The 16867-nt window shown below is 40.4% G+C and overlaps 1 protein-coding gene across 2 annotated transcripts in view; it reads left to right on the forward strand.

Moving 5' to 3' along the window:
* Positions 1-951: 951 nt before the first annotated feature.
* The window catches only part of tmem131 (transmembrane protein 131), a 29626-nt gene continuing 13710 nt past the window's right edge, over positions 952-16867 (forward strand). For both annotated transcript variants that reach the window (XM_068319768.1, XM_068319769.1), the window contains exons 1-17: positions 952-1262; positions 4146-4207; positions 4348-4388; positions 6701-6769; positions 8633-8753; positions 12927-13043; positions 13113-13235; positions 13344-13424; positions 13509-13659; positions 13761-13817; positions 13912-13973; positions 14058-14166; positions 14958-15066; positions 15166-15319; positions 15418-15588; positions 16278-16388; positions 16653-16787. In XM_068319768.1, the coding sequence (XP_068175869.1) occupies positions 1091-1262; positions 4146-4207; positions 4348-4388; positions 6701-6769; positions 8633-8753; positions 12927-13043; positions 13113-13235; positions 13344-13424; positions 13509-13659; positions 13761-13817; positions 13912-13973; positions 14058-14166; positions 14958-15066; positions 15166-15319; positions 15418-15588; positions 16278-16388; positions 16653-16787 (1845 nt within the window). In that variant the 5' untranslated portion in view covers positions 952-1090. The remainder of the gene's footprint in view (positions 1263-4145; positions 4208-4347; positions 4389-6700; positions 6770-8632; positions 8754-12926; positions 13044-13112; positions 13236-13343; positions 13425-13508; positions 13660-13760; positions 13818-13911; positions 13974-14057; positions 14167-14957; positions 15067-15165; positions 15320-15417; positions 15589-16277; positions 16389-16652; positions 16788-16867) is intronic.

Below are 16867 nucleotides of genomic sequence, written 5' to 3' on the forward strand. Positions count from 1 at the left end.
TCTGTGGAGATTCTCAATCATCCAGGCCACAAATGTCACATACAAAATTCACCCAAATTCATGTAAGAAATATCCCTTTATTGTAAACATTATGTGTGGAAAATATTGACACTCAAACACTGATAATGGTACTTTGGTTTATTCCAACAGCTGCAGAATATAATAATACTAATAATACTCATACTACTACTACTACTACTACTACTACTACTACTACTACTACTACTAATAATAATAATATAATATAATACTACTACTACTACTACTACTACTACTACTACTACTACTACTACTACTACTACTACTACTACTACTACTACTACTACTACTACTAATAATAATAATATAATAATATAATACTACTACTACTACTACTACTACTACTACTACTACTACTACTACTACTACTACTAATAATAATAATAATAATAATAATAAGCCTTTATTGTTCCACAGTGGGGAAATTTGTGATATTAGTAGAATAATATTGCCAATATATATATTATTATTATATATTATTATTATGCCAATATATATTATTGGCGAAATATGTATATATATATTTTTTTCCCCAGATGTTGTTGATGTTGCAAATGAGATGAAAGTGGTGAACTCTGTTGTATTTTTTATTTTGTGTACAGTACTAGTCTGATCCCCGAAGAGAAATTAAGAAATTAATAGCACGTCTGAAAAAATACAATAAAATCCTTCATTCATTCAGTCATTTTCACAACCACTTCATCCGCTGAAACACAGAGGAAGAATGGTTCATATAGAATAAGTGAATATCCTGCATTAAAATAAAAATATCCAACTAATAAATATATAAAACGACACTCAGAGATCCCCTCCGAGGCAGCAGATAGCAGTATAGCACGAAGAAGAAGCAGAAGAAGAAGAAAAGAAAAGCAAGAAATAGAAGAAGAAGAAACAGGAAAAAGAAACAGAAGAAGAAGAAAAAGAAGAAGAAGAACAGAGGAAAAAAAGAAGGGAGGCCGATGTCTCGATCGTTAGTTCGCCTCCGCTCAGTGAGGTCGCAGCTCTGTCTCCACGGCTATGATTGACAGAGTCAGCAGAGCTTTCCCCGGGCATGTCCCTGCAGTCGCTCGCTTGTTATCGTCGCAGAAAGACCTGCAGCATGGCGAGTCGTGAAGGAGCCCAAAGTTCTCGCCACTGTCACACAAGAACAAGATCTCTGTGTGTTGGATTACTGAGGATATTATTTATTACTTTTATTCACACGACGCGGGCCAACCATCAAGGTTTGTAAACGTAGCTGTCCGTGTCGGCGGTAGCTAGCGCTAACTTCCGTAGACACCTCACCCAAGTGAACGTTACCGTTAGGGGCTAACTTCATCACCGCTAACCTGCTGTCCTGCTCGAACACTTACGTCCCTGTAAGTGTTCATTTGTAGTCATTAAAACACCGTAAAATGAGTTACAACAGCGTCCGTTCAGTGTTACAGTGCTACCTTCAGCTGGCTAACCTGTGTCCAGCCCTTACGGTTACAGTGAACGTTAGCTTCATCGTGTTGTCGTCTGTTCCATTTAATGGCTTCACTTTGCTAACATTAACAACAGAACTCCTCATTTAGTGAGTATTTGTATTATCTGACATCAGTAGCTGCATGATCTGTAAGGACTGATCGTAAGAGACAGATCAGAATGTCTTCCTTGTCTCTGTCTCCAGCATCATAGACCCGTAGAAGTCATTCAGGTGTCGCTTTGTTTTCTAGTCTTCGTGGCGTCCCGTTCCCGGTGACAGCCACATGTGTTGTGTCCGGCTGTCAGATCGGGATCGGTCCCAGAGATCAGTCCAGCTCCCAGATCACCTCTGAAACGTGTTATGTTGTTTGCATTGGTTCTATTATCTTTTAACTCAGTCCACGCATGTAATGGTTTCTTTTTTTTTTGCAGTATATGTACTTATGTGTTGTGAAGAGGTTATTTTGCATGCTTGCGCACAGACCCATGCGAAGAAAGTAATTTTAAAGGAGAGATCATTAAACTTCAAACCTCTTTACATTTTGGTAATTGCTAAGAAACCAGCGGTTGCATCACTTGAGACCAGTTTGCCCTCGGTTTCTGTTTGTTTTAGACAAACTGAGCACCAGGAAGTTTATTGGTACAAGTCAATTTGTTTTCTCATGTGTTGCTTTGATGATTTTGATATTTCTTTTCCAAAATGCTAAAGCAGACCAGCAAAAGATCCATTGCTACTTGGACTTTCACTATGAATGTCTTTATTTGGTCGTACTTCCTCCAGGCTGCAGTGATTTCAGTGCTCCCGACAAAACTAACATAAAAGAATTCATTCTCATATCAGTGATATTTGTGACAAAAGCACCAATATTATCTGTATGCATTGTCAGGAGTAACATCTAACAGGATCTGTCATGGTTTTTTTTTCCAGAACCTACATTATATTTATCAGAAATTTGACATATGTTGTTTGCCTAGTTACGCAAAAGTATTAACATGCTTCCATATCATGTATGGTGAACAGGCAATTGATGCTGAGCAGCTTTATGGTTATCCACTTAAATAAGTGTGTAGTAGTAATGGAATATGTCCAAGCAAAAATTGCCTCCATTTGATTCTTATTGAGCTGAAAAATTACAAGTTTGGTATTCTGGGCTTGCGCTAGCCATTCGCCACTTTGCCATAGGCAAAGTAAAATCTAGAGTGGCTACAAAGTTTTTAGCCTGTGTAGCCACAGTGGCATTCTTATTTTTAGGGGGAAAGAAGGCTAAAACTTACAACTTTTTTGGACTCGCAAAAATCCCCACGCGATAACATAAGAAAACAAACTTTTTCTCTCGCTAGGTGGCGCGCATCTTCTTCATCTTCGTCTTCTTCTTCTTTGTCTTCTTATTCTTCATAAAATTGTAAAATGTTCTGAATGTGATTGAATTTTTTTTGCAAAAAATCATCTTCGTCTTCTGAAGCACTTTAGTGATTTCATCTAATGTAAAATTGTAAAATGTTTGAATGTGATTAAAGTGTTTTGCAAAAATAAAAATAAAAATCTACATCTTCTTCTTCTGAAGTGACCCGAACACTCCCGATCATTAAAAAATGCACTCGAGTCATGACTCCCTCTCGTCCAATGAAAAAACAAGGATTCTATTTTTAAAAGCTAAACCCGCAAATTGGTGTACGACAAGGCGAGGACGATTGATCGAAAGAAAATGAGAATAGAGTGTTTTATAGTAGATTTTGCGTTAAAACTCTAATTGAACAACAAATGGTGAATGCTGAGAGGGGGTAGGAGTGGTGACAGACCGATCAGAAGGTAAATGAAAGATATTATCAATACTTTTTTGTAGTCTTAGACTTTTGATCCCAATTATCAGCAGGAATAACCAGCGATGCATGATGCTTGGTGAATGTGTATGGTAATAACACCAGTAATAATCAGTATTAGTTACAGATCATCAGCAGTGATGAGCCTCAGGCTTTGTGTGAGTCAGTGAAACCTCTAGTGGGAGTGGCAGTCATAATAGTCATAGGTCAGTTTCCCGATAAGGGTCTGGTCACTATTATAAGTTTGTTATTGTTGATGATGATGTGGATATTAATAAAATCTTTAAAGTAAATACCAATTAAAATAGCTTTAATATCCTTAAATGTTCATCAGATACAGATTCAGTCGCAGAGACGAGGGAAAAATAATTTAATACAAGTTTATTACCATTAAGGAACATTAAATCTTTTAACTACATAGCTTAGCCTGTCTGGGGTGTATAAACTATGGGTTATGAACTTTAAATGATGTACTCTCGTGGTATCGGTGTCACTAAAAGGGTGCTGCTATTATATATTTTCAGATGACACTGAGCTTTAGCTATGAACATGAGCTGTCAGGGCTGTGGGGATCAGGTGGTGTCAAGGAAGTCTCCTCAGTAAAGTGAAAGCATGATAAATACTGACTACTCGTTTGAATTTCAAACTTGGACTCTCTGCCCTCTTAACACACAAGGACAGAATCAACAGAGTAAACTGATTTATGTTTTATGATTTATGGACGTGTGAGTGGGTGTCTGTCTTCTTGTGCGGCCCTGTAATCAAGCCTAACCCTAATCAGACTTCTTGTTCATTAGCGTCAAAATATTAACAAGTGTTTTTTGTTTTCATTTTTACAGCGTTCATCCAGTCAGACACAATTCTAGAAGTTTTACATTTTGATGAGGGAAGACTTTTACAGGTATGTCCTCTGATTATTTTTCATTATAATTGCTTACATTGGAATTAAACTGTCATTCACAAGAGTTAAAGTCTCATAAAACCAAATCACGTTAATTAGATGACATTTAAATACAAGCTCATTTCTTTTTCTTTTCCCAGGCGGAGTCTGATATTGATTTTAGTTTATATCATCATGAAAGGTAAGCTTGTATTCTTCACTTCTGGTCGTGAACTGAACTGACACACTAGCATACCTTAAACATGACAAACCAACAGGTTCTACCATAACCCTGTTTTGATTGGGATTACACAAAACCATTCGTATTTTAACCTTCGCAATCTGGTAGAAACCAAGAGGCCCACTGAGGCGAAGCCACACTAACCTGCATTTACAGATGGCAAAATATGTCTTTTTGAGGGAAATTGAACGATTCATAAATGTATATTTTACTGAACACTTTTTAAAACAAGCTCCCTTTTGTATATTGATTGGCCACTTGATATATATTTGCATTTTGCAAATGTTACTGTCTCTCCTACTCTAAAGAGGCTTTCCGGTTGTATTGTTCTCATCCCAGCTGTTGTCCGCAGTGAACAAGTTGTAACAGCAGTAAGGTGATAAAGACTGTGTGAGGTGGCGTGCTGAAGCATGTGAGCTCCGTATACGTTGTTGTGATCCTCAGAAATGTTTTGCCAAGGTCAACAGGTCTGAAAGCACGGCTCAACGCGTGACACACCAGATACCGATGCTGCGGTGCTACAGGTCACGCCTCTTTCAGGGTGCTACTGCTTTACTGTTTTGTTGAGTGTAAACAAAGAGAGGCAATGTAGAGGATGGTCTTCGCTGCACCATTGTTTCACAGTCTAAATGTCAGACAGGCTTTTGTCACCTGGTGTGACACCGACACGGCGTCCCTCTTTCTGGAATTACTGTACTTAGAATAATCGAGTTAGTTCAGCTTTCACTGGTGAGACCGCAAGGAGCAAACGGGTGACTGTTAACCAACTGTTTAAGGAGTCCCGTAAAGTAGCCGTATTAGCACACATTTTGCAGTATTCAGTGTGTGACATTTGAGAGGAGGCTACGTAACGTTTGACACGTAAACAGAGTCTGTAAGGCAGGAAATATGATACATAGCGACTCTGACACATTCCTCTCTTTACCTCCCTGCTCTGTCCGTACGTTGTTTGTACGCGTTTAGTGCAGTCTGAGTGCACTTTACTGCCAGATGGATGGGTTATCTTACACATACATATATGACCACTCCCATTGTATTATGGGAAATATTCTGCTGTTCGACTGTTGGTCAGGTTTTCTCTTTGTGTATTTGCAGCATTTGGAAAAAAATATGTTCTTGATTATTATCACCTCTGTGACTCCGAGCTATCCTTTGGTTAAATTACTGTTTACTTACACATTTGAAGTGCCTTGTTTAACGCACTCATCCTATTGATGACCCGGCTCAGGACATGCATGCTCTTAGTCCCAAAATGCACTTCCCTCCCCATGAAAGTCTCCCCCACCTACTCCAATTACAATCTGACATTCAACACATTAGCTCCAGAAGGCTGAGTGAAAGGCCACACAGAATTCACAGCCAGGGTTCATTTGATTCCTTAATCCTACAAGAATTTTGTCAGTGGTTGTTAAATTAATGAGAGAAGTGAGGACGGGCTGCAGTTGACAGATTATCGAGGAGGAACAGGGACGATCAGGGCTCTGCATGGATTACTGCGTACCTCAGGATGGAAATCTATCCCATCTGAGGCACCTCTGTTATCGGAGCTCGCTGTTGCAGCCTTTTGTCAGCTCCTGTGTGTGTAGACGTGGTGGAAATCAATCTCCCAAATCTCCCAAAAAGTTGTCTGTGGATGTCGCGTAAGGTCCCACCATGTCACCTCTTCAACGAGTGGAGAGTAGACCAGTATCTTTGGAGACATCTTTGTTTTTTCACAAATGAAATACCAACAGTCAAAAGCAGAAAATGACATTTGGGCCTTTTGGGTTTTTTCATTCATTAAATGACTTAAAAGCTGAGTCACACATATCTGATGTCCATCCCTTTCTGTGACGCTATTATTAAGGCTCTCACCTCCTCAGAGGAAGAGCTGTGGCTTTTTAGGGATGGCCTAGGCTATTGTTAAGATACACCTGTTGTTAAACAGGTTTGGTGAGCTCAGCCAACAACCAGACAGGCTACCAGTGTAGAAGAGTCTTTGTCTTTGGTGTGAGAGAGACTCCACAGGAGACGAGAGGAGCGAATGTCTTTTACTTGATCTAGTCTGCTTCACCTTTACATCCCATGGCTTTTCATGGAGATCTCATGGATTGGAACATGGTGCTGCAGATGGGAGTGGCCCCATGGCCATTTTAATGCAGTGTTGGAAAGGCCTGGATGCAGACTCTGTTTGCGTGTTTGAGTCCTCATCCGTTTCAAATGCACACAAACATGGACACCCTGTTTCCTGTCCTGCTGCTGCTGCTGCTGTCACATCTTCCTGTCTCTTGCAGCACATCGCCGCAGCGTGGGAACTACCGAACGATACGATTTGAACCGCCCATGTTGGACTTTCACGAGCAGTAAGTGTTTGACTTGTTGAAGAAGTGTTGGATTTTCTGTTTTATTAGTTATATATTCCCCTTGTTTTACTCTCAAATCCTACTGGAGAGGTTCTCGATCAATATGTGGTACAGCTTGTTATCGTGTGTCATGTAAATCCTCTCAGTTCTTCGGAGGCAACCTCAGTCTGTCAACAATGAATGTATCTCTGATGCAACGTGTCTAAACTACATTCTTGACCTGTAGTCACACTAGCCCAGCTTCTCCTGGCACGGCTTCTCAGTGAACATCACATTCTCCAATGAGAGTCAGTTCACACCCATGTTGTGTGACCTTGTCCCACCTGAGTGAGTGCAGTGAGCTCTAGGGGGGGCATACCCCGACAGCAACAACAACGTGAGACCCGGTCTTAGCCTGTCCACCTCTAAACAATCCATTCATCAGCCCAGAATGCTTTGAGAGCATGAAACTGAAACTAACAGACCCCCCCACCCCATCCCGTGCTTAAGTTTGGGTTTGAAAGTGTTAATAATTCACTTAGCAGTGGGTGTGATTACATCTGCCACAGGTCTGTTGGATTCTTCAGGTTTACTCCTTCAACACAGTGAATATTGAGTCTTCAGCTATAGTGCTGTTCTTTATTTGTGAGCATGGAGGTTATTTTGAGCGTTCCGTGTTTCGCATGACCCTCCAGTTTATTTTCAGACCATAATAAAATCATGGAACCCACAGGTTGACTGGGAGATAGGGAGACCTGCGCTTTTATGGGGTGTTTTGCACCTTTCTTTGCAGTAATTCAAAGTGCATTATATTCTGTGGCAGGGGTAATAATACAGATGATGCCCTTTGCCCATCTAGAGTGGCAGAGAAGTATGTTAGAGCGGTGCAGGACATGTATGAGGACTGTAAGACAGTGGTGAGGTGTGCTGTAGGTGTGACAGAGGAGTTCAAGGTGGAGGTGGGACTGCATGAGGGATCAGCTCTGAGCCCCTTCTTGTTTGCTATGGTGATGGACAGGCTGACAGACGAGGTTAGACAGGAATCTCCATGGACTATGATGTTTGCAGATGACGTTGTGATCTGTAGTGAGAGCAGGGAAAAGGTGGAAGAGAAGCTAGAGAGGTGGAGGTTTGTCCTGGAAAGGAGAGGAATGATAGAAGAGTTTCAGCTAAAATGAAAGGAAAGGTGTACAAAACTGTGGTGAGACCAGCGATGTTGTTTGGTCTAGAGACAGTGTGACTGAGGAAAAGACAGGAGACAGAGCTGGAGGTAGCAGAGATGAAGATGCTGAGGTTCTCTTTGGCAGTGACCAGGAAGGATAGGATCAGGAATGAGTACATCAGAGGGACAGCACATGTTAGAGGTTTTGGAGATAAAGTCAGAGAGGCCAGACTGAGATGGTTTGGACATGTCCAGAGGAGAGATAGTGAATATATTGGTAGAAGGATGCTGAGTTTTGAACTGCCAGGCAGGAGGCCTAGAGGAAGACCAAAGAGGAGGTTTATGGATGCAGTGAAAGAGGACATGAAGGTATTTGGTGTGAGAGAAGAGGATGCAGAAGACAGGGTTAGATGGAGGCAATTGATTCGCTGTGGCGACCCCTGATGGGAAAAGCCGAAAGGAAAAGAAGAAGATTATTCATATTTTAGTGATGATCCGGAGGCAGGTCATTAATCATCTCTGAGAAGAGAATGTGTAATTTTATTCTGAAAGATTCGTGGACCCCTCCGAGGGCCGTCTGGCTTCTTGTTGTTGTTGCATTCAATCCTCTGAAATGATTTATCCATGCTTTTGGTGTTGCTCTAGTATTCTCTATTTAAATTTAAATTAAATTTCAGCCCTATTTTCACATTATTGTTTGCTTGCTCTCTCTTCCTCTGCAGGCCCGTTGGAATGCCAAAAATGGAGAAAGTTTATTTACATAATCCTAGCTCAGAACAAATTAGTTTGATATCAATATCAGCAACAACGGCGCATTTTCACGCATCCTTTTTCCAGAATAGGGTAAGTACACACGTCCTGACAAACAGATTGTTGTTGTAATTATAGTAGTCATAGTAGATCAGATACTTGTAATGAGACCAATAGTCTGGTAATTAGTTACGTTTTTGTGTTGATCGCACTGCTGTTTGTTTATTAAACAATCAGTGAAACAGTTCAGCGACCTAAACACACAGAAAACAAGGAAAACTAGAACCAATACAGTCACAGACTGCCACATCCCCCGACACCCCTGAATTTCAAATTTTTACCCTGACCGACTTGCATAGGTCAAAGATAAAAGCTAGTACTCTTGACCTACTTTCATTGATCAAAGCAGTAGCTTTGATCTATGGTCTTACTCACACTTCCCTTCTCCCTCGTCTTTCTATCTTACTGGTTCCTGATTGTAAAAAAGTTAAAATTTGACCTTGACGTAGTTTTCTCAAGGTCAAGGTCATTATCCCATTTTCAACCCCTTTCCTGCCCGAGTAATGTGTTTTTGGTTTCATCTTTCTATCTGCAACGGTTGTGAAGATGTTTGGTGGACTAATGAACGGACGGACGAACACACATACGCTGACAATTATAATACATCGCCGCTTTGAAACGGGATGTAAACACGGAGCAATATAATCAAGTTAAATGGACAGTAAAGTTAATTTTAAGTGACATATATGTTATTCGTCATTTGACTGTTTGGTCAAAAAATTTTCATAATGATGAATAACATATACAGTATGTCACTTAAAATTAACTTTATTGTCCCTTTAAGGATTCCACAGTCTTGAAATATGACAGTCTCCTAAATGAACTGAGTTCTCCTTTATCCTGCTGTGTGTGAGGAAGGTGATGGCAGTGAAGGTTCCGTCGATGACTTCTTGTTTCATACGTCGTTTCATGTCCCATATTGTTGCAGATATAGTGAAAGGTCAGAACCTCTGATTGGCTGACAGTTTACCGTCCACTTCAAGTTAGAACACGTTTACATTAAGGGATGTTATGTGATCTTACACCACGCACACACAAACACACACCGCAAGTGTCAACCTGTCCTCCCGGTCAACTTCATGTGGCACATGACCCGATAACCCGAGTACCAAAGCCAGTTTAATTTGTACCTGTAACGATTAAGAACTGTTTACTAAACAACAGAGTAAACAAAGGTGTGGAGCTTCATGGCTCAACCAATTGAGATGAGAAGGTGGCCACAAAGCAGTCAAACAAACAGAAAATTAATTTCTCCCCAAAAGACAGAAGCAGATAAAGTATTTAACATTTACTCCATTTACTTTAGAAAAGAACTAGAACAGGTGCAGGAAGATAGGTTTACTGTCGCTTGTGTTTCAGCTGCTTGACCCAAAAAGCCCAACCCGATTGATCATCAGCTGTTTTAAAGTATAGGAAATGATTCAACCCCCACCCCAGTCATCTGAACATTTCTTAATTACCCCATTTTCCCCATCGTTCCTTTATTATTTTTGGACAGCTGAACTATATATCATTTAAAGAAAAACGCTCAATCAATAATTTAGTCATTCATATATTGGACTAAACTAAAAAAAAAAATCTAAATAATATATCTAAATAATTTATTCAACACACGGATAAATAAATTTTGTTTAAACTTCTCCTCAGAAACGGGACAGAAGCAGCTAAAAATCTACTCACTATGAAGTATATCTGTTTATTTTGGCTTTGAAATCTTTATACTTTTTTACTGAGGTAATTTTCTCTTTGCAAACACCATTTAGATCATGACATGCAAACAGAGTGTAGTTAACCAAATGAGTGTTGTGAGGGTGTGTCTGTGCGATGCTGAGTTTTGGATGAAGGTGAATTACATTCCCCTGTGTTTTGAGCAAATACAGACATCTTCTGTTGTATTAATATAAGATAGTGATGATAAATAACTAATGTAGTCTGACCAGTCACTTAAATATTCCAAAAATCTCTGCAGGAGAGCTGCTGTGAGTTTCAAAGCTCTAGAAGCACAGAGACGTTTTAGCTGGGCACCTTTATCATTGTGACGTCAGTCAGATATTAAAAGCAGGTGCAAAGTGAACACAAGCAACACACGTTGATACACCGGATAAAGACCAAATGCTTCATGTATAGTGTGCTGTAATTGGACATGTGAATGATGCTGTCTGAGCTGTATAAATACACTGTCTTTGCTGGAAAGGCCTGTTCTGTCCCTGGAGGCAATGTTGTTGTACCTTTAAACATTTACTCTTTTCGGTCATGCACACTATGGAGTCGATCTATTGCCCAAAGACACTAATTATGCAATTGAGATTACTCAGAGGATCATGTTGTTTTGTGAAATGTTGGCTGATAAAATTTCTCATTTCAAAAAAATCCTGTGAGCCTTCAGAGAATTGTTTTTATTTTGGTTATTTTTAGCCAACAAGCTGGTCTTAGAATAAGCGTAACACATAACAGTTGCCAAAAGAAATGTGATTTGCTATCAAGTGTAAGGTACATGTTTGTTTCTTCTTCTTTTTTTTAATAGGTAAAATATTTTTTTTCAGTAAGTTTAAATTTTTAAAGACTATATGATCAAACATCTTGGCGTCAGTGTTGAAATTAAAATAGTTCCAACTTGAGAAGAGCAGGTTGTAGTGTAAAATGATAGTCATTTGGAAAAGGCTTGTGCGGTTTCGAAGTCAACCCAAAGCTTCTAGTCGTCTGTCATGGGATATTGTTGTGTAACAGCTTTTTGCTATGGGGCTCTTGACACAACTCCATGGAGATCCTTCATACTTCTTCCCCTAAGAGCCATTTTACCACCATAAAAACCAGCTGGGAGAACATTGCATTTTGCTGCTTATTTTTTGTTCTTTGGTTTGTCTTTAAATACGTTAGGTTTATTCTATGTGTTGGAGGCCATACATAGTTAGAGATTGCATTCCCCAGATATGTCTGATGTGGTTACAAGTTCCAACGGCACATGTGTTTTTCATCAGAGCTGAAGTGAAATTGTTTTTAGTCTTGCTGTTTTGTAGCTGTGCTGTTGTAGCTCCATTTTCAGACTGCTTCTTATTGCGATACTCAGGCAAACAGATTTTTTGAAAAAACAAAACTCAGTAGTTGCACCTTTTGAGTGGTTGCTCTGATTCCTTATCAGTTTTAATAATTTAATCTGAACTATCAATTGTTGAAATAATGAATCAAATAATGATTAATGAACTCTGACAAAAACTATACACCCATGTTGAATCACACCAAACAAGTTTGTGGGCACCTTTTCAAACAAAGGTCAGAAATAGTTTTTTTGTGTGTGTTGTTTTTATTGAAAAAGTTTCATTTTCCAAATATAGTAAAGTCAAGTTCAAGCAAGGAGTTGATAAAAATGCTGATATCTCATCTTGTGATCGGAGCGGTTAGCTTGACAAGGCAGTAAAACTTCCAGCCGTTCGTCGTAAACACGCCAAACCAGATTTCCTGACATCTCTAACATGGAACTTAAACTAGATTTAAGATGTACATTTAAGTTGGGCTGGTGCTAACATAAACGTTTACCATCATTAAAAGTCTCCTCAATTCTTTTTTTTTTTTACAGCAGGTGACTGTAAATGTACAGTTATGTACACATCAGAAACCAAACCTCCCCCCTTTATGGCATGGAAATATTGCTGCTGGAAATAATTACTTCAATAAATGATTGATGGCCGTTTTGATTATTTGCTTCTCAGTATAATTTATTTTTCTTCCTCCAAGCTCTTATCTGTCAAGTGATGAATTTGTCTCACTGAAGTGTTTCCTAAATTCCTCCCCCCTTATACTCCCTGCTCTGTCAGCACACACTGTGAACATTCTGCAGCGACAGAGACGATACAAGACAATCCAGAACATTTTCATGCATTAGAGCATGAGATGTTTTGGCCTGTACTTGATACTTTAAACTGATTCAATGGTATCTGGAAACAGAAACACTGAAGTCATTATTTACAACCATGATTAGCACTGAAACGCTGAAGCTGGAGTGTAGCTTTACTTTAATGTTTTTGTAGCAACAAACTGTGAAGGTCAGGAAATATGGGGAGTGAGCTGATAGTGTTTGGAGGTCAGTGTGTGACTAAATGAGAGAAGCGGGACTCTGTTAACAAAAAAATGTCTGTTGCACTTCATCATCATCATCATCATCATCATTATCATCATGGCAATTTTTCTCTTCCTTTGTTCTTCCAACAGATAATTCCACCGGGAGGAAACACATCATTTGATGTGGTGTTTCTCGCTCGAGTTGTTGGGAACGTAGAAAACACTTTATTTATTAATACGTCACATCATGGAGTGTTCACATACCAGGTACACACTGAGAGGAATGAGCCATCCCTTGCGGGAAGACATGTGGCTAACTGCATCTCTGTCCTGAAGGTGTTTGGTGTTGGCATCCCGAACCCCTACAGACTGCGGCCCTTCATCGGGGCTCGAGTCCCAGTGAACAGCAGCTTCTCACCTCTCATACACATCCACAACCCATACAGTGAACCACTGCAGGTAATGGAGGTCAAATTTGCACGTTTGTTTTGAATTGGCTTTGTGTGGACCAGCTTCACGTTGGCGATGTGTGTGTGGGGGCGTGTTCCTCTTCTGTTCTGACTCCAGGTTGTTGAGATGTACTCTAGTGGCGGGGATCTACATCTAGAGCTTCCCACAGGTCAACAAGGAGGTGCCGGAAAATTATGGGTTAGTTGGTGTCTCTGGGTTTTCGTTCTTGTGCTTCCTGTGTTGAGTCTCATCAGGGTCGCTCACGCTACCGTCTTCCTCCAGGAAATTCCCCCATTTGAGACGAAGGGGGTGATGAGAGCCAGCTTCTCGTCGAGAGACGTGGACAACCACACAGCCTTCATCAGAATCAAAACCAATGCCCCCAATGAAGACCAGTTCATCATCCTCCCTGTAGAGGTGGAGGTCACATCAGGTGCACCACCCAACACTGTGAATTTATTAAAACCTACGGTATGTGTCCTTTCTTTCCTGTCAGGTCAACATTATTCTGCTTTTTTGTTGTTGTTGTTGCAGCTCCTGGTATATACTCCTCCACAGAAATGCTTGACTTTGGTACGCTGCGATCACAAGGTATGAAATCCTAATAAAAAAGCATTTTTTTTCTTCTCACTTTCCATTTTTGCTCACTCGTCTTTGCTGCTCTCTTCCAAATACTGTCATCCAGATCGTCCCAAACAGCTGAATCTGCACCTTTTAAATTCAGGATCTAAAGACGTTCCAATCACAGTAAGTGTTCTTCATAGTCACTAAAAAAATCATCTCATGGCTATTTGACTTGTTATGTGAGCTGATGCTTTATTTGCTGTGCAGAGCGTTCGTACAACACCATCCAATGAAGCAGTAACAATAGACTTTAAAGCAGTGACGCTAAAGGCTGGAGAAAACAGATATACCAAAGTAGCAAGTATAAATTTCGATGGTAAGTGATGTCTTTTCTGTCTGTGACTCTGGTTCTGTTGACGTTTACTGTCAACACACTCCAGTTTGTCAGTTGGAAGTCGATGGAAGTGACCAAAACCATTTTAGCAGAGATTGTACATTGAAGACCTTTTGTGCTTCCCTTCACTGAGTCCTGTCAGTGAGTAGTGGTGCTGTTAGCTGTTAGTCCTAGTGATGTCTCCATACGATGTCAGTCTGTGTTTTGCTTACGATGAAAAAACATCCCGGTATTAATCATTTACCTTCCCTTCCCTTTCCCTTTTGGGAAGTAAATGATTGGCTGTTGATCTCTAGGGTAAGAAGCTCCCTGTGTCTTCTCCCCAGTTTAAAGATATTTATGGTTGTTGTTTTGTTTTTTCCTTTTCATTTAGATGATAACTGCTACCAGCAGATTTGAGAATCTCACAGTTGTGGGTCACGTGTTGTCAAAACATTGTGGCCTGAATTATGACCTCACAGGATCACTATTTGTATACAGCGTTGGTACTACGCCTGCTACCTTTGTGATGTTTAAACAGGGCAAAGGTGCATCACGTGTACCTTTACCTTTGGGTTCATTCATACACTTAGAAATAACCAGAAAACAAAACAAAGATCAATAAATTATCTGTTTTTCTTTGAAAAAAATTCAGTCCATGTTCTTCCTTTAAAACTTTTGAATTATTTCAGACTCAACTTTTTTTTTTGCCATGCCACAGCTTCCTCTTGTGAAGACTTGTGTCCTTTTGCATTCTTCCTCATCCTCTGTTTGCTTTTGTTTCTTCAATGCAGCTTCAAAAGCAAGAAGACCATTTCAGTTCACAGGTAAAATTACCGTTAAAGCAAAAGAAAAGAGTTACTCCAAGCTGGAAATCCCATACCAGGCAGAGGTGTTAGAAGGGTGAGTTGTCCTTGGAGCGTACATGGAGAACGGTTGGCTTTAGGTATTACAAGAACGGGTTTTTTCAATGTTTCTGTGGTTTGTTGTCTCTTGTGATAGCTACCTGGGCTTCGACCACACCGCCACACTGTTCCACATTCGGGACAGCCCTGTGGATCCAGTGGACCGGCCAATCTTCCTCACAAATGCCTTCAGTTTTGCAATCAGGATACACAATGTGTCTCTGCCCGAAGAGGCCAAAACCATGTTTAATGTGAGCATCACTAAAACCTACGAGCAGAGGAGGCCGACTGTGGAGGGAGACGTCTGGATAGAACTCAGTGACACCCTTATTTTTTTTTTTCATTGTAGGTGCAGAACTTCAGCTCACCCATCGTCATCTTCCCACACGAGTCCCGTTACATCTTCTCTCTCTTGTTCCGGCCAGTCCGACCCTCCATCCACATCGACAGCAACATCCTGCTCATCACAAACGCATCCAAGTTTCACTTACCGGTCCGAGCCTACACCGGCTTTTTGGAGGTAATGGCTGGATGTCAGGTTGATTGCTTTGAACGTAGCCTCACTGAATCAAATATTGAGATGTCAACTGCAGAAATCTGCTCAGCTGGTTTGCAGCTCTTTGCAGGAGATGAACTGTTTCTGTTGTCCTTTGTGATTGGCTGTAACTACTTACTGAGGTTTACACAACGACGCTGCTTTTACTGACTTGTTTTGTAACTCTTGTTATGTAGTCAGTGAGATTTAAAAAGCTCATTTCGCATAAATCATCCATTTTTTAGGTTTTTGAACTAAATTTCACAAAAAGTATTTTCCTCCACCATCTCTTTATTTGTGTATAAGGTCTCTAAAGCCTGTTGACAGATTGTTGAGAACTAAGGAACAGTTGGTTCTGTTTGGAAGCTGATCCTGATGTTAAACGGGATTTATGAACTTCTCAAGCGTTGAGACAAAGATCTCACTGAAGGAAGAAATCAAATGTGGATGAGGAGTATTTATATGAAATGACATTTCACTACTGCTGTTTTATACGTTTCTCAGTTCGAGAAATTCCATTCTGTATGAATGAATATTTGACATAACTACAGGATGATAGCAGCGCTGATACTCCTGAAAATAGTATGGTTGCAGGATGATGTGCTGTCGATTCTTCAGGCTGACTGAGTCTGTCTGTAACCTGATGTTGATTGTTTCTCCTACGATGTGAACAGCCGCTGGTCCTGCCTCCCAGTCTGAAGGACAACCTCCTGGACTTTGGTGTTCGCAGTGCAACACACACCAGCAGCATCGTGTTTGTGGTGGTTAACAGTAATCCTATAGAGGTAAGTAGGTGCATCGTGATGCATGTGTGGCCATAATTCACAGTAAACACAAGATAATTGTGTCATAAGTGTCAGATTCTCTGGATATGACATCATGGAAGGTAGAAGGGTTTGTAGTGTCAGAAGCTTCTGTCTGGTGTAAAAACTAAACTGATCTGTGCCAAACAATTCAGAAGTTGTTTTCCAACCCAAGTTTCTGCACTTACATATTTATTTGATACAAATCCTGTTGCATAGTGTTCAAAACGACATTGTGTTCTCCAGCTGGAGATCAAGTCCTGGCTGATCACAGGAGAAAGTCTGGCCATGGAGCTGCTGAGGACGGAGCAGGGAAACACCACAGTGGCCCAGGGTCGCCTGCAAGAGCTGCAGAACACTTCAGCTTCACATCACAAAACAGTAAGACCTGCAGAGCCAATCCAAAGCTGCTGTCTCCTGCTTCGATCCTGTTACATGGGTAGTGTGACCGTGCAGTGTGG

Source organism: Antennarius striatus, chromosome 7 (genome assembly GCF_040054535.1).
Source record: "Antennarius striatus isolate MH-2024 chromosome 7, ASM4005453v1, whole genome shotgun sequence".
In the NCBI taxonomy this organism is placed as follows: domain Eukaryota; kingdom Metazoa; phylum Chordata; class Actinopteri; order Lophiiformes; family Antennariidae; genus Antennarius; species Antennarius striatus.